Genomic DNA, 18,721 nt, shown 5'->3' on the forward strand with positions numbered 1-18,721 from the left:
AACAGAAACATTTTGGAGAGAAATTTTTAAGGACAAAATTTCATCCGGTAACTTCCAACAGAAACATCTTGAGATGTTTCCTTTGGAGAAGGTTGCAGTGGCTGCAGAAACATTAAAATAACTCCCAACATCAGCCACAGAGTCAAAGCATCTTCTTGCAATTCTGTATCATTAAAAATTTCAGATTTTTGGTTGAAGTGAATAGCAGGTATTGCTGCCATTAAGGAGGAGCAAGAGTATTGCAGACAGATACCAAAATCAAACTGCAATCATGCACAGCCCCAAACTTCAGGAATAAAAAGGACATTTTCTGTGCAGAGGCAACAGTGGAAGAACTGGACTCCACTGCTCATGTACTGAGGGAATCGGGTCAAATCACCCTCAGCCACATCAGCCCAGCTCTCCCATCACACACACCCTGTCCTGGACAGCCCCTGGGAAACACCCCCAGGACACTCCCTTGAACAAACCCCAGGACACCCCCAGGAACCCCCCCAAACATGGGGGGGGGTTTGGGGACGCATCCCCGAGTCCCCCCAGGACAAACCCCTGGACGCACATCCCAGCCAAATTCTCAGGATGTCCCTCAGGGGACATCCCCCAGGGCACACCCCCAGAACACAGAATTCACAGGATTCACAGAATCACAGAATTCACCGAATCACAGAATTCACCGAATTCACAGAATCACTGGGTTGGAAGAGACCTTCAAGATCATCGAGTCCAACCCAGCCCCAACACCTCAACTAAACCATGGCACTGAGTGCCACATCCAGTCTTAAACACATCCAGGGATGGTGACTCCACCACCTCCCCAGGACAGCCCTTCCTTCCCCTTGGACACGTGTGTAAACTTTGACATAAGAAATGCTGACTTAGAAATGCCATGGAATAGGTCAGATATTGTCGAGAGAGAAATGGAACTAGAAACAAGTTTTAAAGCATGGCCTTGTAAATAAGACTAGATACTTTGGAAAACAGAACTATGAAAGATGAATTGTAGTAGGATTTACAAGGGGTAATTTTAGATTTAGAATTTTAGATTTTTGCTTTAAAGTATTTACAGCATGGTGTGGCTAAAGCTGATAGGTCAAGAAATGCTTATAATGTATTGTAATTAGTAAAAAGTTAGCTTCTGCTTGTAATTGCATGAATTATAACATCTGTATTGTCTCACCCTTCAGAGACTGGAAAATGGAATAAAAGTTTTTAAAACACCTCTCAGTTGCCCCATCTCTGGGTCAGAAAAAGGCATAATCCAACAGGACACACCATGGGATGCACCTTGGGATACACCACTAGGACACCCCGTCCAGGACACACCTTGGGATACACCCCCAGGACACCGTGTACAGGACATCCCTTGGGATACACCTTGGGATACACCCCCAGGACACCCCCTCCAGGACACACCTTGGGATACACCTTGGGATACACCCCCAGGACACCGTGTACAGGACATCCCTTGGGATACACCCCCAGGACACCGTGTACAGGACATCCCTTGGGATACACCCCCAGGACACCCCCTCCAGGACACACCTTGGGATTCACCCCCAGGACACCGTGTACAGGACATCCCTTGGGATACACCCCCAGGACACCGTGTACAGGACATCCCTTGGGATACACCTTGGGATTCACCCCCAGGACACCGTGTACAGGACATCCCTTGGGATACACCCCCAGGACACCCCCTCCAGGACACACCTTGGGATTCACCCCCAGGACACCGTGTACAGGACATCCCTTGGGATACACCCCCAGGACACCGTGTACAGGACATCCCTTGGGATACACCCCCAGGACACCCCCTCCAGGACACACCTTGGGATACACCCCCAGGACACCCCCTCCAGGACACACCTTGGGATTCACCCCCAGGACACCGTGTACAGGACACCCCCTCCAGGATGTGACACCCCACAGTGTCCCAGCCTGTGGCCATGGGGTCAGGCTGAGCCTCAGCCCAGCTCTCCTGTGGCAGCTGCAATCTTCTTCACACACTGAGCAATCCCCCCTGGAAAGCTCCAGATCCCAGCTGGGCAGTGGGAGCAGCCAGCACTGTCACCTGCACAGGGGACAGCAATAACTCCCCGTGCCCACACAAATGTTCTGTGAGATGGGGAGCAGACCTGAAGTCCAGCCCAAGTGACAGAGTGGCCTCAGTGGCTGCTTCTAGCATTGTCACCATTAGAAATGAAGGATGGCACTATTTTCAAGTTAAGAATTATTTATTCTAGAGATAAATATCAGTCGTAGAAGTTGTGAGATTTTAGAGGAGTAAGTGTTCAGCTATAGCTCAAGAATAGTCACAAGTTTCTTTTTTACAAGATAATATATAACTTTATAATAATAGATAATATATTATATATATATTAGTATATAATTCATAACTTTCTAAACGAATACACCTTTCTAAACTAATATATAACTTTCTGAACTAATTCACCTTTCTAAACTAATAGACAGTTGCCACAGAATTTATTTTGCTTTTCTAACTTATCACCTTTACTTGACTTCTGCTGCACTGAGGATACTAATGGTTTCTGCCTCCCTTGTACACATATGCTTCTGTTACACTCTTAGCTTATTCCATACACCATCTTTAGTTTCTCACTTATTTAAAGCAATTTTTACTTACAACTATAGAAATGTAAGTTTATTATTTTTCTGCTTAATATCTGTGTATTGTATTTTTACATCAATCCAAGCTTCTCCTAAGGCTGCAAATCAAACCCTTCCTGTGGCTGTGGAAGTTTCTGTTTTTCTGATTCCCACATGCTCCCATGGACCTCTAAATGTGCCCCTGCCTCCTGCTTCTGCCAGCTCCTGGTGCTGCAAGCTGGGCTCACAGGGCAGCATTCAACATTTAATTTCTTCCTGAGCCCTGCTTCCCTTGGACAAATGCAGTTTTAGACCAGGGAAGCACAAAGTCAGGTTTTAATCAGACAACTTTGTGAGCACTGTGGAAAAAAGAAAACAACATCAACATCTCCTGAATGTTTCACCTGCTCTCTCCTCCTGTCTCTACAAGCAACTGCCTCAATGTTGCAATCAAATGGACAATGCCATAAAAATAAACTAAGACAGTTTTCCTGGAATTCTGTGCCTTTTTAGCCCAAATTTCAAGCCCTGCTCAACGTTCCTGTGGTGTCAGCTGGAATGAAATGGCCCATCTGGGCACAAAGCTGTTCAAAAGGGTGAGATTACGTTGCATCAAAAAGCATTTTGTGCTTTAAAAACTGAAACATTTGTTCCTGTGCAATCTTTACTTCAACTGTCTGGTTTCAGAATCCATCCAATAAAAGTACTGCCCCAAGCAATTGCATAAAACACATTAAGTTTCCATAAAATTGGTATTATTCTTAGTCTGACACTGAGCAGAACTGAAAATTCCCTATCTCCTATGTGAATATACAGTTTCTTGACCGGCACCATTCATCTGAGGAATAATAATTCCAGGTTATTTTGATATAAACTATTAACAGGTTATAATTGCTGGGGACATGGGTCAGTGGTGGCCTTGGCAGTGCTGGGGGAACAGTTGAACTCCATCATCTTAAAGGTCCTTTTCAACCTGAACAATTCAGTGATTCCAGAATCATCACAGGCACCAACAGCAAAAAAACCTTTATTCTAAAAAGGGAAACAGGGTTTATTACTACTAGATCATTATTTAGTGTCATTATCATTGGTATTTATGTGCAAAAAGGTCAAGGGTAGCTGATCTTTCCTGAGAACAGGGACAGCTATCTAGTCTGGTGTCACACTTCTCAACTAAACCCAGTCACAAAACACAAGATACTCTCAGCCTCCAACACCCGAAGTAGTGAGAAGGAACCAGCCTGTTAATGAAAATGTTGTTTGGTATTTCTTGAGAGCCACTGGCAAGCAGTAAGGATTTTTAATGCACATAAACAGATTTACCCATTATTGTTTTGGCTGTCGTACTTCAGGCCAATGCTCAGACTACAATTCAAACGAGCATTTTGAGGAATCACAGGAATTGTTTTGTAGTTGTGGCATCAACATATTCTAAGCAATTCCCTAAATAAAAATGCTGCTTATTTTTCAACTCCAAGACTTTTTATTTTTAAGGCTTTTCTATAAGTTTGAACTACCAGGAAAACAATGATTCTGTGGAATTAGTCTAAGACAAAAAACTTTTGTCCCAGATCCTGCAGGAAATATTCCTGAGCTATCTAAAAAGAAAATAAATCAATTCTTCATATTTTAAACTTTTTTTGCTTGAAACTTCTTTCAGTGGGTGGCTGTGATTTCATCAGCAAACTTCCCTGCATGACCAAAGGCAAGAGAAAGAGCTACAGAATCCTGCACTCAGCAGTTTTACACAGGAACAAGGAGATGGAGCAGGAGGGCGAGTCCCAACCTGCTGCCCTGTGTTTCCACTGAGTGAGAGTTCCACAGGCTGCCACTGTCACTTCTTGCCTTTTATGTGCTAAACCTTCACTACTGCCAGCACAGCTAAACCTTTCCTACACACCATCCTACAAAATAACAGGGGCAAGATGTCTATTTTTGTTCAAAGCTCAGGTTTTTGGGCTTAGCACAGCAATGTCTGCCTGCCCCAGGACATTTTTTGAAAGAATGAAATCCATACTCGGTGTCAAAAAGCAAACGGAACGCAGCACTACCTGCTAATTTGGTTTCTTGTAACACTTGGGAATGTCAGGCATTTCTGGGTTTCCCCTTCCTGCTCTATAAAAATATTTATTAACTTTCATGCCTACACATTTCTGGAGGACAAATTTCTGGAGGAAAAAATTCTCCACTGAAAGGGTGGTCAAGCATTGGAACAGGTTGCCCAGGGAAGTGGTGGAATTACCATCCCTGGAAGTGTTCAAAATCAAAATTCAGAAGTGTGGATGTGGCACCAGGGTTCAGTGCTGGGAACTGAGCTGGATTCCATCATCTGAGAGGCCTTTTCCAACCTGAGGGATTCTGTGATTCCAGCTTACATCACCCACCCACACCCCTTCAGACTGGAGATAAACCCTCTATTCATATCTCTGAAGACACTCCCCAAGTTTTATGAGTCCTGTCAGCACTAAACTTGAGGAAAAAAACCTGTCAGAGATGGCAGTGCAAAGGATTTTCCTACTATTTTCATTTTAACACTGGTATTCCCAGGAGGAGAATTCCACTACTTGTCTTTGTCTTTCAGCGGTTAACTGTGCACACTGCAAGTGCTAAATGCTCATTCTAATTCTTCATTGCTCCTTTAAAAGAACAGAAAGTTCCCTTTCAGAGCTCCAAGTAAAGCCACACCTGGCTCTGAATGGGTCACATGTTTGCTTCCCCTCCTCTGCATCCACAGCAAAAATTCATGGATAGCTTTCCTTTGCTGAAGTGTAATTTGCAGTGCTAAAACCCACTTTATTACGTGGCAGTAAGAAAAAAAAAAAAACAACCCTTGGGTATTATATTCAAAACATGTGATGGTTTTAAGCCATCATTCCCATTTATTTCCACACAGACACTTCTAATCCCACTTCAGGAATCAGCAGCATGTTGTGTAGTGTCATTTCTAACAATCCAAAGTGCAAAATGGCAGCAGGGAACAGACAGACTTAAACACCATCTCAGAACAACTCAGAGAGAGCAGAGGATCTAAAGTGAGTTATCATGAGTCAGGGATTTGAAACTCTTGTAAATAATGCAAATTTAATGCAACAGATCTGCATCCTCTGCATCCAGGGCTGCTTGCCAGGCAGGAGAGCAGTGACTGCACTGAGAGGAGCTGCAATCTAAAACTGACATAGTATCAACATGCATCACATCAATAACACTCTACACCATCACTAATATTTGCCTCCCTTTCTACTTTCCATTTGAAATGGGATGCACCTCTGGGGAAAAAAAAATCCTGGCGTATAAACAAAGATGTCAAGGATGAAGAATCCCTGCTGTCACCATGCGAATTCAAATATTGATTATTTTCTCTGGTAAAAACTCCCAGGGCACGATCTCTTGATGCAAAGGGAAAGTCTCCAGACACAGTGGTGCCTCTTGAGTGTAGAATCAGGGAATTATGGAATGTCCTGAGCTGGAAAGGATCCACAGGGATCACCCAGTCCAGCTCCTGGCCCTGCACAGACACCCCACAATCCCACCCTGGGTATCCCTGGGAGTGGTGTCCAAACCCTCCTGGAGCTCTGCCCATTCCCTGGGGAGCCTGGAGAGTGCCAAGCACCCTCTGGGGAAAGAACCTTTTCCTGACACCTACCCTAAACCTCCCTTGATTAACTTAACATTAAACCTCCCCTGAATAAGAGATTTTCTGCTGCAGGGGCCACCTCAGCTCAGACATCAAGAGACATCACTGGCTGGATATTCTAGACTGTTCCCCGATACTCAACTCATTGCAACAGAATCTTGTCAAAAAAAACAAAACAAAACAAAACAAAAAAAAGAAAAAGGGAAAAAAACCCATCAGTGTAATAACAAACTGCCATCGACTCTTCTGATGTTTTTCAAGCCGAAGTTAGAAACATCATTAGAAATAATAAGCTTGTTCTCAAATGGAAGAATGTAAAATAAAGACCACTGCCAAAATTTTAAGTTACGCAACATACGCTTGAGAATGTCTTGTTCAATAGGCTGACTACAAACACCTCTGCTCCCAGTGGAGGAAAACCCCAATGTGAGTGCATTGTAGAGTCTGGAAAAGGCAATTTTAGTCCTTACATGAAACATCCAGCACACTTGCTTTGTAAGCACATAATTTATTACTCAGAATCCCGGAATCCCAGACTGGCTTGGGCTAAAAGGGATTTTAAATATTTTGTTCCACCCCCTGCCATGGGCAAGGTCACCTCCCACTGTCCCAGGCTGCTCCAAGCCCTGTCCAACCTGGCCTTGGGCACTTCCAGGGATCCAGGGGCATCCACAGCTTCTCTGGGCACCTGAGACGCCTCCCCACCCTCACAGGGAGGAATTCCTGCCCAGTATCCCATCTAGCCCTGCCCTCTGGCAGTGGGAAGCCATTCCCCCTGTCCTGGCACTCCAGGCTCTTGGAAAGCTCCTCTCCCTGGCAGGCTCCATTCAGGCTTTGGAAGGCCACAATGAGGTCATCTCCAAATTTCACTTCTCTTTAAGGTGACTCTTCCTCAAGGCCAATTCCAGTCAGGGTATGCCAGGGGAAAGGAAAAGGTCTGGGTATGTCAGGCAGACATCACCTCAGCACAAGATGAGGAATTTTCCTTCCCCTTGGGCAGGCTCTGCCTTAGGAGATCTGCCAGGAGCCCTGAGAACAGGACACAGGCTGGAGAAATGGAAATGCTTCAGCCTTGGGAAGCTCTGGAGCAGGAGCCCCCTGAACAGAAAACCCCTGCAAAGGAAGGACTCCAACTTCCAGGGATTCCCAGGATTCCCCTGCTGAATCACCTGGCACTACTACACAAGGGTATTCTACACTTGATTAACAAAACTCTTATGTTTATTGGAAAAAAGAGCAGGCTGTCACCAAACCTTTCAAAAATTTAGCATCTATGCAACTATATTTGTAATCCTTGCCATTTATCCTATTTTCCTTATCTGCTACTGCTGCTCTTACTGATTACATCATGGAGATCATAAAAACAAATCCTCGAGGCAGGGCCACTTCCTGGTGTTTGGAAAAGCCCTGGCACCTCTCTCCAGCCACTGCATTTGCATGCAGTTATCACCAGGCTGGTTTCTAACTCATTTGGAAAAGTCTGTCTTGCGTCTCAGACCCTGCCTGAGCAGTGACAGGTGAGACACAACAAAACAACTGCTTCTAACAGGTAGGAAAAAATATAAATCCAACCAGCAGCGACAAGCACAGCACATCCAGAGCCTCATCTCAAGAGAGACAAGACACCCAAACCCCTCCACTTTGTCACAGAAAAGAGACTAAAAATCTCCCCACTACTTTTCAGAAATGAACCCACGTCAAGTGAACATGGGAATTAGCTTTCACTGCTGTTGAAACAACAAAATTGGCACACTGTGAAAGAGCATTTTTTTCCTGCTAGTGACCACAAAATAAAACCATTTCTAACACCAGACACTTCAGTATCAGAGGTTACACGAAAAAACAGCAGAACACAGTGGTGCAGAGATGATGAAGCTTTTACACACAGCTTAAATGTACCATGACTTGCAAATCACCCCACAGCCACATCACTCACTTGCTTTGAAGGACAGTGCTCGTTCTTCTCCTCTGTCATCTTCCCACTCTTGGGAGCCCTTCTTGGCTGCTTGATGCTGGTTTTTATGGCAGGCCGGCAGACATAATTCTCCAGGTTCTTGGGAGGCTTTTTTGTCCTCTTTGCTTGAAGGCCAATCTTCAGTTTGAGGTTTCCCTCGGAGAAGTTGGTTTCTTTCACCGAGAACTGCTGCTGCGCATCGCCCAGAGCCTCGCTCTTCCCGCTCTCCTCCCTGCTCTTCTTCTTCCCCTCCTCCTCGTCCTTGCTGCAGCCTTCGAGCTCTGCTTCCCCTTTGCCCACCAAGGTGCCAATGTTTACCACAGAGGGGCTTTTCCCAGAAAACCCTTCAGAATCAGAACCCAAGCCTAACATAGCAGTATTCCGAGGGTCCATCACAGGCGGAATATTTGCCTTCAGGTGATTTTAGGGAAGATTTACAGAGATATGTTCCTCAGGAGAGCTGTTCCACTATGGGCAGTCAACATCTTTCACTCTGTGGGAGGAAAAGACAGACAGCATAAACTTGGATTTCCTAGCAGAAATTAAATTAATATTAAATAAAACCAATATTGAAATCTAAAACCAATATGTAACCATAAGATAGAAAATCAATATATAAATAACAATATAATAATATATACTAATATATATCATACATAAAACCAATTAGAAAACATAAAAAATATATTTATATTATAGATTAGAAAATATATAAAATATATGACCAATTAGAAAGCAAACAATTGTACTTCAGACAAGCACAGCAGCTGATGTTCCAAGACACCAACACTTCCAGTCACCTCCTTCAAAACCACAATTTATCTGTAAAACACTTTTAAATGGTAAGTGAAAAACAAAAAGTATGTGAATAATATCATTTCCAAATTATCCACGTGACACTTCAAATGATGGCTACAGATTTCAGCATTGATCATCAAAGTGATTTTTTTATTTATAACCAGAGCCCAGTTAGTCCCAGTCTTGCTGCTTCTGGATCCACTGGAAGAGCTGCATCTAAGGAAGGAGCAGGCAAATGAAACCCACGAGAAAGCATCCAAAGCCCAGCAATATTCTGGTTTTAATTATCTGAGCCACCAGGAAAGCTGAGCCTGAGCCACGTGTGCATCAGTTTACAAACACGCCACAAAATCCACTTGTTAGTTAAGGACTTTCCACAGCTCAGGAAGAAGGATGGGAGGACAGATGCCAACCCCACCGAACATTCACACACTGGTTTGTGCTTCCTGAAGCAGGGGAAGAGGGAAGTCCACATTTCCATCAGTACAGACACTGTCAGGAATACAGAATTGACCTATTTAGCAGAAAATAACAGAGGGAACCTTTTCATCTTAACTACAGCAAATTAGAGTCAAGCTCTAAGTTTGTGAGGGTCCCCAGACCCTTGTGAAGCACTGACCCCCTGCTCACCACAGAGACCCCGCGCCCTGAGCTTCCCTCCCTGCCAGAGAACAAACCAAACCTCTGCTCCTTGTAATTTCATCATGCAAAAATCCCAAAATGCCAGAACTGTTTGGGCTGGGAGGGACCTTGAAGATCATCTCATCCCACCCCTGCCATGGGCAGGGAACACCTTCCACTATCCCAGGTTGCTCCAAGCCCTGTCCAACCTGGCCTGGAACCCTTCCAGGGATGGGGCAGCCTGTGCCAGGGCCTCACCACAAAGCCATTCCCCCCTGTCCTGTCTCCAAACCTTTGTAAATTCTCTCTCCATCTTTCTTGCAGGCTCCCTTAAGGCAGTGAAAAATTATTTGCTGTGGGGGCATTCTAAGGAGAAAATGTTTAAATATCTGCAGCACTTAAATACCATTATCATTTTTGAAATGAAATGGCTCAGAAACAGGTCTGAAAAAACACTGATTTGCTGAACAGTGCACCACAGGCACCAAACCAGCCTGAGTCTCCTGCCCTTCTCTTCCCTACAGTCATTAAGGCTGAACGTGAGGAATGGCATGGAAAGATGTCATGATCTCAAAATGAGTTTCAAACAAAGGTCTCAAGGAGCCCAGCACTTTTCTGTGATGTTTGGCATCCTGGCAGGTCAGCAGGAGCACGTGGCAGGTGCCACAGCCCCCCTGGCCAGACAAGAATTGGGGAATTCAGCAAGGAGCTGGTTTTGGGGTGGCTCAGGAGCGCAGGCATGGGAAGGGGAAAGGATCAGGAATGTGAAAGGCGACACCAGAGAGCACCAAGGCAACTGCAGTGGACACAGGTTGGAGGACAGATGCCAGGATTAGTGGGGGCAGAAGAAATGCTGCTGGGAACACCAGATGCAGCCAGTCACAAAGCCAGGCTTCCCTGGCTACGTCCTCAGAGAAAACAAACTTATTTCCATGTGTTCTGGGCACGTTATACACGGGGTTTCTAGCTGCTGCTCTGGCTTTCCAACTACACACATCCTCAGAAACCAAACCTGCTTATTAATCATAAGACCAGAGGTAATTAGATAAAATCTCCATTTTACAAGGAGAAAAAAAGGGTAGAGCAGTGTGACATGGACACAGAAAGTGAGTCAGTGGCACTGCCCAGTTCAAGGCCTGGTGTTAGTCCAACAGGCTTCACCATGTCACTAAAAATGGGCTTTTTCATATACATCACTGTGCAAGGAAAACTGGCCAGCAGGTAAATAATTCTGAGCTAAAGCCTGAATTTCCATTATTCAAGTCCAAGAAAAGGGACAATCCCACATGCCATCGTGCACCTCTCAGATCTGTGCTCACACAACTGTTTCCTTCTTTAGTGACTGGAATGCAGAGCAGTCACAATACTTCAGACATTTTCTTACTAATTAATTAATTAATCAGCTTCAAATACAAAACCAACAGCAAGACTCACACACCGACCTTTAGAAACTGCAAGACCCAAAGTGCACGGTGGGAATCAGAGCAAAGGAAAGGTGTTCACATCCTACTCTGTGCTAAGAGGGTCAGTAACCATCCCAAAACAAAGTCACTAAATTGATGGCTCCCACAAACACAGAGCAGGTCATTTATTTATCCATTAATTGCTCTCACCACAGACAACGAAAATGCTAATCCTGGCCTAATCACCATTTTGCCTCCATCACTATAATCTTCTCCCAACTCCCCACTAATTCACAGATCCGTGTCTGCCACTCAGACCTCATCTCCCTGAATCCCCATGTGCTGCTTCCTCCCTGCCTTATCAAGTTCAAGCTTCTTGTCACTGTCTCCAAGGTGTTCTCAAGTGTACCTTGGCTCTTCCCTTGCTTCTGTTCCTCGGAGCTGTTTCCCCAGTGATGCCACTATTTGTTTTCTTTTCTCACTTTACTTTCCCTGTGCTACTCCTCACGCTCAGTGTGCCTCGCTCGCTGCAGGATCTGTTCCACTCCTCCTGCAGGATCTGTTCCACTCCTCCTGCAGGATCTGTTCCACTCCTCCTGCAGGATCTGTTCCACTCCTCCTGCAGGATCTGTTCCACTCCTCCTGCAGGATCTGTTCCACTCCTCCTGCAGGATCTGTTCCACTCCTCCTGCAGGATCTGTTCCACTCCTCCTGCAGGATCTGTTCCACTCCTCCTGCAGGATCTGTTCCACTCCTCCTGCAGGATCTGTTCCACTCCTCCTGCAGGATCTGTTCCACTCCTCCTGCAGGTTGTGCCTCAAAACCTTGTGGATGTCAAAGTAAATGAGCAGCCAACTGGTGACAGCCACAGTTAGAAAGCTGCACGAATTCACCCTGAAAACTCTGATGCTTTGGGACTTTAAAGACCTAAAATGATCATATTTAACCATGTGAGATAAGGTTCTTATCCGTGGCTCTGCTTTCCATGTTTGCTGCACGAAGTTCCAAGTCTTGTTCCGAATTATCCCCCATCCACGGTGTCAGATTAAACCATTATAATATACTGTAGTTAAGAAATAGTTAACTTCTGATTATAATTATAACATCTATATTGTCTCACCCTTCACATGAGACTGAAAAGAAAATCAAAGTTTTTAAAACACCTCTCAGTTACCCCATCTCTAAGTCAGAAAAAGGCTTAATCTGACACATGGGATTTAAGGTTAACAAAACTTTTGCTGGATTGAAAACCATCCAGTACCAAACCCCTGCATGGCCTCTCAAGTGATGAGCAAGACATGTCCTCACCACTCCCTACGAAGCAAATCACATCAAACTCCCAGCCCCTCAGCCAGCAGCTTCTGTAGATCTCAAATCCCTCCTGAAATGGTTCTTCCCCAAAAAATTAACTATGAAGCATTTTAACATCCATTTTGACACGTGCCACCTGGAACTAAGTGGTGTTCATTAATGATTTCTCTAATGCCATACACAGTTTTAATACTTGGCATTCATCCTGATTCCCCTGGTGTCACATCCCAAGCCCTTTCTGCCCATCAGCAGAAAAGATTGCTGTTCTTCTGATCCTCTGCTTTCCCAGAAACAAAACACCAAGGATTGATTCTACTGCCAGATCCCAGATATGTTTCCCCACACCCCCTCAGCAATATTAACTGAGATTTCCCCCTCTGTTCATTCCTGCTGCTGCTGCTTTTCTCGATGAAAACACACTGTCATGTCATATTTGGAAGGTGAATATTTTTCTTTTGGCTCTTTTCATTGCTTCAGCTCCAAGGGACATTAAAACCAATTCAGCTAAGTGTTAGAAATCCCAGAATATTACTACTAACTCTATGGCCTCCCACAGTCCCCTCTCAAACTCCTTGTCTTCTTTTCTTTGCTAAGGACGACAGACCACACTCAGAAAAAAAAAAAAAAAAAAAAGTGGGATAAAGCCTCACTTAAAGTATTTCTCTGTATCACGATATAGGCCTTGATTCACCTGCACAAGCATTTTTAAAATGTTTAGAGATGGAGACATTTCCCAGGAATAAAGTTCCTGTTTGCTTTACAGGAGGTAACAAATAAAACACTTTCCAATCAGAATCTGCCGGGTTTTTTTCTGACAGACAGAAATCCCAGGGGACCTGTCTCGTCAGGAAGAATATTCCACAGAAGTGCTGGGAGCAGAGGCCACGCTCAGGGAAAGCACCTGGAACAGGACATGGGTTTTGTGGGAAGAAAGGCAGAGGACAGACATGCTAAAACACCCTGCAAGTGTGCTCCAGTGGGAGGAAAACTGGGAAGCAGAGACAGAGTTTCTCCTGGTTTTTAACCTGGCCCCAGACCTGACTGCAGGTCTGGAATCACAGGGCTGAATTTGGAGGTGCAGGGTAATTCTGTCGGTTGCCTATTCATATGCAAATAAAGGCAAAATTGCCAAAATCTGCATAACCAACCCGTGTCTGGAGCAAAGGTTCCTCCACCCTTAGGCTGTGAGTGCCAACATCAGGCAAGGCTGACTGCCGAGGGAAAAGCAGTTTGGGAATTCTCCTAAAATATTATCCCATCTGCTACAGGGTGAGTCAGGAGCTCCCTGAGAGGTCTCCACATCCAGTGCCTTCCAGGGGAATTTTCTGGACAAAAGCCATTTCTTTATATCCATCTAGTAAAAGATAAGGGTCACAGCAAACCAGCACTTCCCCCTTAAATCCTTTAAATCCTCTGGTTATTCCCAACCCACCCCAAGCCAGAATGGGCACACCTGTGCCACAGGTAAGGGACACAAAACCAGGGACAAACACAGATTCTGCTTTCACAGAACAATCCCAGTAGGTCTCATGACAGATTTTTCCCTTTGCAAGCTGGAGATGGGACTCGTGACCTCACTGGAGGGGGAGAATGTGTCCACAACAGCACCAACGCATCCAACAGCAGCAGAAATTAATTTAATTTTAAAATAGCCATCAATCCCATAGACAACAATATCTATTTTAAAATACCATTAATTCAGTAACTACATGTGCTGCCATTTTTACCAATATGTCTGTCTCTTCCACCGAGGAAAAAAATTGGTTTTTTTATATCCTCCAGGACAGTTTAAAGTTTTGAAAACAACTGGGAAAAAAAAAAAAAGCTTCTTCTGGAAATTGTAACTCAAATTTTGTCACTGGTTATTATCACTCAAACCTTTTTAGGCGACTGCCTGTAGCAAAGAATTCAAGTCCAAAAAGAAGTTGTGGTAATTTTGTCTTTTAAACCAAGATGTTTCAGACTTAGAGCTGTTTAAAATGAAAAAAAAAGAAAGCCTCTCTTTTATACTCTCAGACAGCTGAGAAAAGCTCTGGGTAAGAACACTTCTTAAGAACTCAAGCAGGCAGACAGATGATGATTTTAGAGCCCATCTCTCCCCATATGTTCCAGCAGCTGCCAGAACTTCCCCGTTTCCCACAGAGGCACCAGGGATGATCCCAAAATCCTCAAGGATGACCAGGAGGCTTAGAGGATTCACCCCAAAACCCCACACCCCTGGAAAACAAATGCAGGTGCAACCTAAATTACTTAGCAATGAGGACAGCCAAAACAAACCAGGAGAGAAGGTCCTGAAAATGAAAACGGAGGAGATTTCAAGGGATGAGGGGAAAGCCACAGGTTCTGTCCCTGCTCCCCGAGCTCCCAGCAGCTCCAGTTCCCCTGCCTGGCTCCTGACAACACACAGCTAGCAGCAGAGTGAATGCGTGTCCCCAGGCCATGGATGGAAAGCCACATTCCACGCAGCTTCCAGTTCTCTGCTCCGTAATTAACAGCGTGAAGAACCACAAACCAAGGGCCTAAAACCTGGAGTTAGGAAGCCAGGAGACCATGGAAGAGAGGGACAAGGATGGGAACACATTTTGGATTTTGATGGGAGAGACTGGTAAGGCCACGATAAGGCTCGACCACCTAATCCCAAATTCACGATCAATAAAGCCAAAATAGGATTAAAAATGCAATGAAACAGTAAATAAAACTGAATAGAACTTCAGAAGTATGATTCTGGAGAAGGAGGATCACGAAGTCTACAAGACACTGACCCAGTAAACCAGCCAAAATCCCAAAACCCAAAAAAACCCACATCAGCTCTTGGCAGGGAGACCCCCGGCTCCGTCCCCCGCATTCCCCGCCCGTCACACGGGGCAGGACCGCGCCGTGCCCGGGGAAACACCGAACTTCGGGGATGCGCAGCCCCGGGCACAGCCCCGCTCCGAGGGAAGCGGGGGCCACGAGGGGCCCCGGGGCCGCTGTCAGGCGCCACCCCGGCCCCCGACCCACGGCCGAGCGCGGCTGTCAGGCTCCGCACCCCCAGGGGCTGCCCCGGGCCCGGGCCCCGCCGCCGCCGCCGCCGCTGTCAGCGGGCCCCGCCGCCAGCGGGGATCCCCCGCCCCTCGCCGCGATCGCTGTCAGGGATCCCCCGGTGCCTCCCGGTGCGGGCCCGCCTGTCGGGGACTCCCCCGCCCACCCCCGCCTGGCAGGGACCCCCCGCCCTGCTCCCGGTCCGGCTCCACGCTGCGCTCCGGGCCCTGCCGGGGATCCCCCCCCGCCGCCCCCAGGGATCCCCCGCCGTCGCCGGGGATACCCAGCGCCCGCCACCGCGCCCGGAGCGGGGATGCGGTGTGGGGGAGCGGCGGGGATACGCGGGAGATGCGGGGGGGGTGCGAGGCGGCCCCGCGGAGGATCCCAGCGCGCCTCCCCTCCCCCCGGGCCGCGGGCCTGAGGCGGTCCCAGTCCCCGCCCGCTCCTCACCGTGTCAGCGGCAGCGCGGCCGGGGCCGAGCACGGGCTGCTCCGCGCCGCATCCCCGCGGCCGCCCGGGCGCGGACGGGGCCGGGGCGGGACCGGGACCGAGCGGCCGCCGCGGCGGGGCCTGAGCCGAGCGAGGCGGCGGAACCAAAATGGCGGCGGCTCCTGCTCCGCCGCGAGCGAGCGCACGGCCACGCCCCCGCCGGCGGCCACGCCCGCTCCGCGCCCGGCCACGCCCCCGGCGCGGCCACACCCCCGCGGGCAGAGGGCGCGGCGGTCACGCCTGGCCACGCCCACAACCCGACCACGCCCCGTGTGCCCGGGCCACGCCCACTGTGCCACGCCCACCGGGGAAAGGGCTCGGGAAGGGAAAAGACGGGCGAGCAAAAGAGGATTTTTTTGCCCCAAAGTGATGCAGGTGGTTTTTTTCACCCACAAAGCCGTCTTTCCTTGAATGCCACACCCACGCGCTTGCCAGTTCAGGGTCATTAAATCTTCGCGTGGGAAGTTAAGGGGTTGGAATGCACCTGAAAGGTCATTTAGGCTCAGCCCCCCGGCCGTGGGCAGAGACATCTTCCATTAGACCAGGTCACTCAAGGCCTCGTCCAGCCCGGCCTTGGACACTTCCAGGGGTCCAGGGGCAGCCTCTGCCAGGGCCTCCCCACCCTCACAGGGAGGAATTTCTTCCTAACAGGTGACCTAACTTTTCCCTCTGTCAGTTTGTACCCATTACCCCTTGTCCTATCACTACAATTCCTGATGAAGAGTCGCTCTCCATCTCCCTGGAGCCCCTTTACATCCTGGAAGGTGCTCTGAGGTCTCCCCAAATCCTGCTCTTCTCCAGGCTGAATATTCCCAGCTTTCCCAGCCCTTTTAGCAACGTTGTTGTCCCCACTAGACCTCCTCCAAAAGTTCCATATCCTTCGTATTTTGGGAATGATGCTCACAATATCTGATGGGAATTGCTACAGCCATTTGTAATTGCTGTTAAATAGTGGTTTAAAACATTGTCTGCCAGAAATAGGAGAAATTACTTAAAATATTGTATTACAGAATATGTATATGTAAAACCCAAATGAGCAAAAATCCCTGGGACTAAAACACCCATAGCAAAAAGAAGTGTGAAGCCTTTGCAGAAGCAGAGATTTAAGTTGTCGATACCTGAAAACCCAGCAATCAAACCATGAACAGTAAATTGCTCTTGCACTACGCATCAAAATTCAATATTGAGGATCCAGATGACTCCTCAGAAATGAAAAACAGGCTGTCCCAGAGCCAGCACTGTGACCTGGAGGCCAAGAAGGCCAAAAAAAATACTGGGGGCATCCGGACGAGCATTCCCAGCAGGTCAGAGAGTGATCCAGGGAGTGCTGAACCCCTGCAGTGCTGTGTCCAGCTCTGGGACCCTCAGCACAGCAGGGACAGGGAGCTCCTGGAGGGTGACAAAGACGCTGAAGGGCCTGGAGGGTCCCTGCCCAGGAAAGGCTGAGGGAGATGGGGCTGCTCAGCCTGGAGAGGAGCCCCAGCTGAGAGGGGCCTCAGCCCTGGCTGTCCCTGGGTGTCTCTGAGTGTCCCTGGCTGTCCCTGGGTGTCCCTGTGTGTCCATGAGTGTCCCTGGGTGTCTCTGAGTGTCCCTGGCTGTCCCTGGGTGTCCCTGGGTTTCCATAGATGTCCCTGGCTGTCCTGGCTGTCCCTGAGTGTCCCTGTCTGTCCCCAGGTTTCCCTGGCTGTCCTGGCTGTCCCTGAGTGTCCCTGGCTGTCCCCAGGTTTCCATGGCTGTCCCTGGGTGTCTCTGGGTTTCTGTGGATGTCCCTGAGTGTCCCTGTCCATCCATGAGTCTCCCTGGGTGTCCTCAGATGTCTCTGGATTTCTGTGGGTGTCTCTGGGTGTCTCTGTCTGTCCATGAGTGTCTCTGAGTGTCCTTGTCTGTCCATGAGTGTCCCTGGGCGAATCTGGATTTCCGTGTCTGTCCCTGTGTGTCCCTGTGTCCTCCTGTGTGTCCCTGGCTGTCTCTGGGTGTCCTTGTCTGTCCATGAGTGTCTCTGAGTATCCCTGGGTGTCTCTGGATTTCCGTGTCTGTCCCTGTATGTCCCTGTGTCCCCCTGTGTGTCCCTGGCTGCCCCTGTGTCCTCTTGGCTGTCCCTGTGTCCCCCTGTCTGTCCCTGTGTCTTCCTGTGTCCCCCTGTGTCCCCCTGTGTGTCCCTGTGTCCCCCTGTGTGTCCCTGTGTCCTCCTGTCTGTCCCTGTGTGTCCTCCTGTCTGTCCCTGGCTGTCTCTGGGTGTTCCTGAGTGTCCTTGTCTGTCCATGAGTGTCTCTGAGTGTCCCTGGGTGTCTCTGGATTTCCGTGTCTGTCCCTGTGTGTCCCTGTGTCCCCCTGTGTGTCCCTGTGTCCTCCTGTCTGTCCCTGTGTCCTCCTGTCTGTCCCTGGCTGTCTCTGGGTGTCCATGAGTGTCCATGAGTGTCCATGATTGTCCCTGGGTGTCTCTGGATTTCAGTGTCTGTCCCTGTGTGTCCCTGTGTCCCCCTGGCTGTCCCTGGCTGCCCCTGTGTCCTCCTGTCTGTCCCTGTGTCCCCCTGTCTGTCCCTGGGTGTCTCTGGGTGTTCCTGAGTGTCCTTGTCTGTCCATGAGTGTCTCTGAGTATCCCTGGGTGTCTCTGGATTTCCGTGTCTGTCCCTGTGTCCCCCTGAGTGTCCCTGTGTCCCCCTGGCTGTCCCTGTGTGTCCCTGTGTCCTCCTGTGTGTCCCTGTGTCCCCCTGGCTGTCCCTGTGTCCCCCTGTCTGTCCCTGGGTGTTCCTGAGTGTCCTTGTCTGTCCATGAGTGTCTCTGAGTGTCCCTGGGTGTCTCTGGATTTCCGTGTCTGTCCCTGTGTCCCCCTGTGTGTCCCTGTGTCCCCCTGTGTGTCCCCCTGAGTGTCCCTGTGTCCCC

At 48.2% G+C, this 18,721-nt stretch overlaps 1 protein-coding gene across 3 annotated transcripts in view; it reads right to left on the reverse strand.

The window, feature by feature from the left end:
* The window catches only part of ASH1L (ASH1 like histone lysine methyltransferase), a 79,491-nt gene extending 63,508 nt beyond the window's left edge, over window positions 1-15,983 (reverse strand). For 2 of the 3 annotated variants that reach the window (XM_068175163.1, XM_068175162.1), the window contains exon 1: window positions 8,178-8,688. In XM_068175163.1, the coding sequence (XP_068031264.1) occupies window positions 8,178-8,588 (411 nt within the window). In that variant the 5' untranslated portion in view covers window positions 8,589-8,688. Of the gene's footprint in view, window positions 1-8,177; window positions 8,689-15,799 lie in introns of those variants that run through there. The other variant, XM_068175164.1, reaches the window with a different exon arrangement.
* Window positions 15,984-18,721: the final 2,738 nt, after the last annotated feature.

The sequence above is a fragment of the Anomalospiza imberbis genome, chromosome 29 (assembly GCF_031753505.1).
Source record: "Anomalospiza imberbis isolate Cuckoo-Finch-1a 21T00152 chromosome 29, ASM3175350v1, whole genome shotgun sequence".
Taxonomy (NCBI): Eukaryota; Metazoa; Chordata; class Aves; order Passeriformes; family Viduidae; genus Anomalospiza; species Anomalospiza imberbis.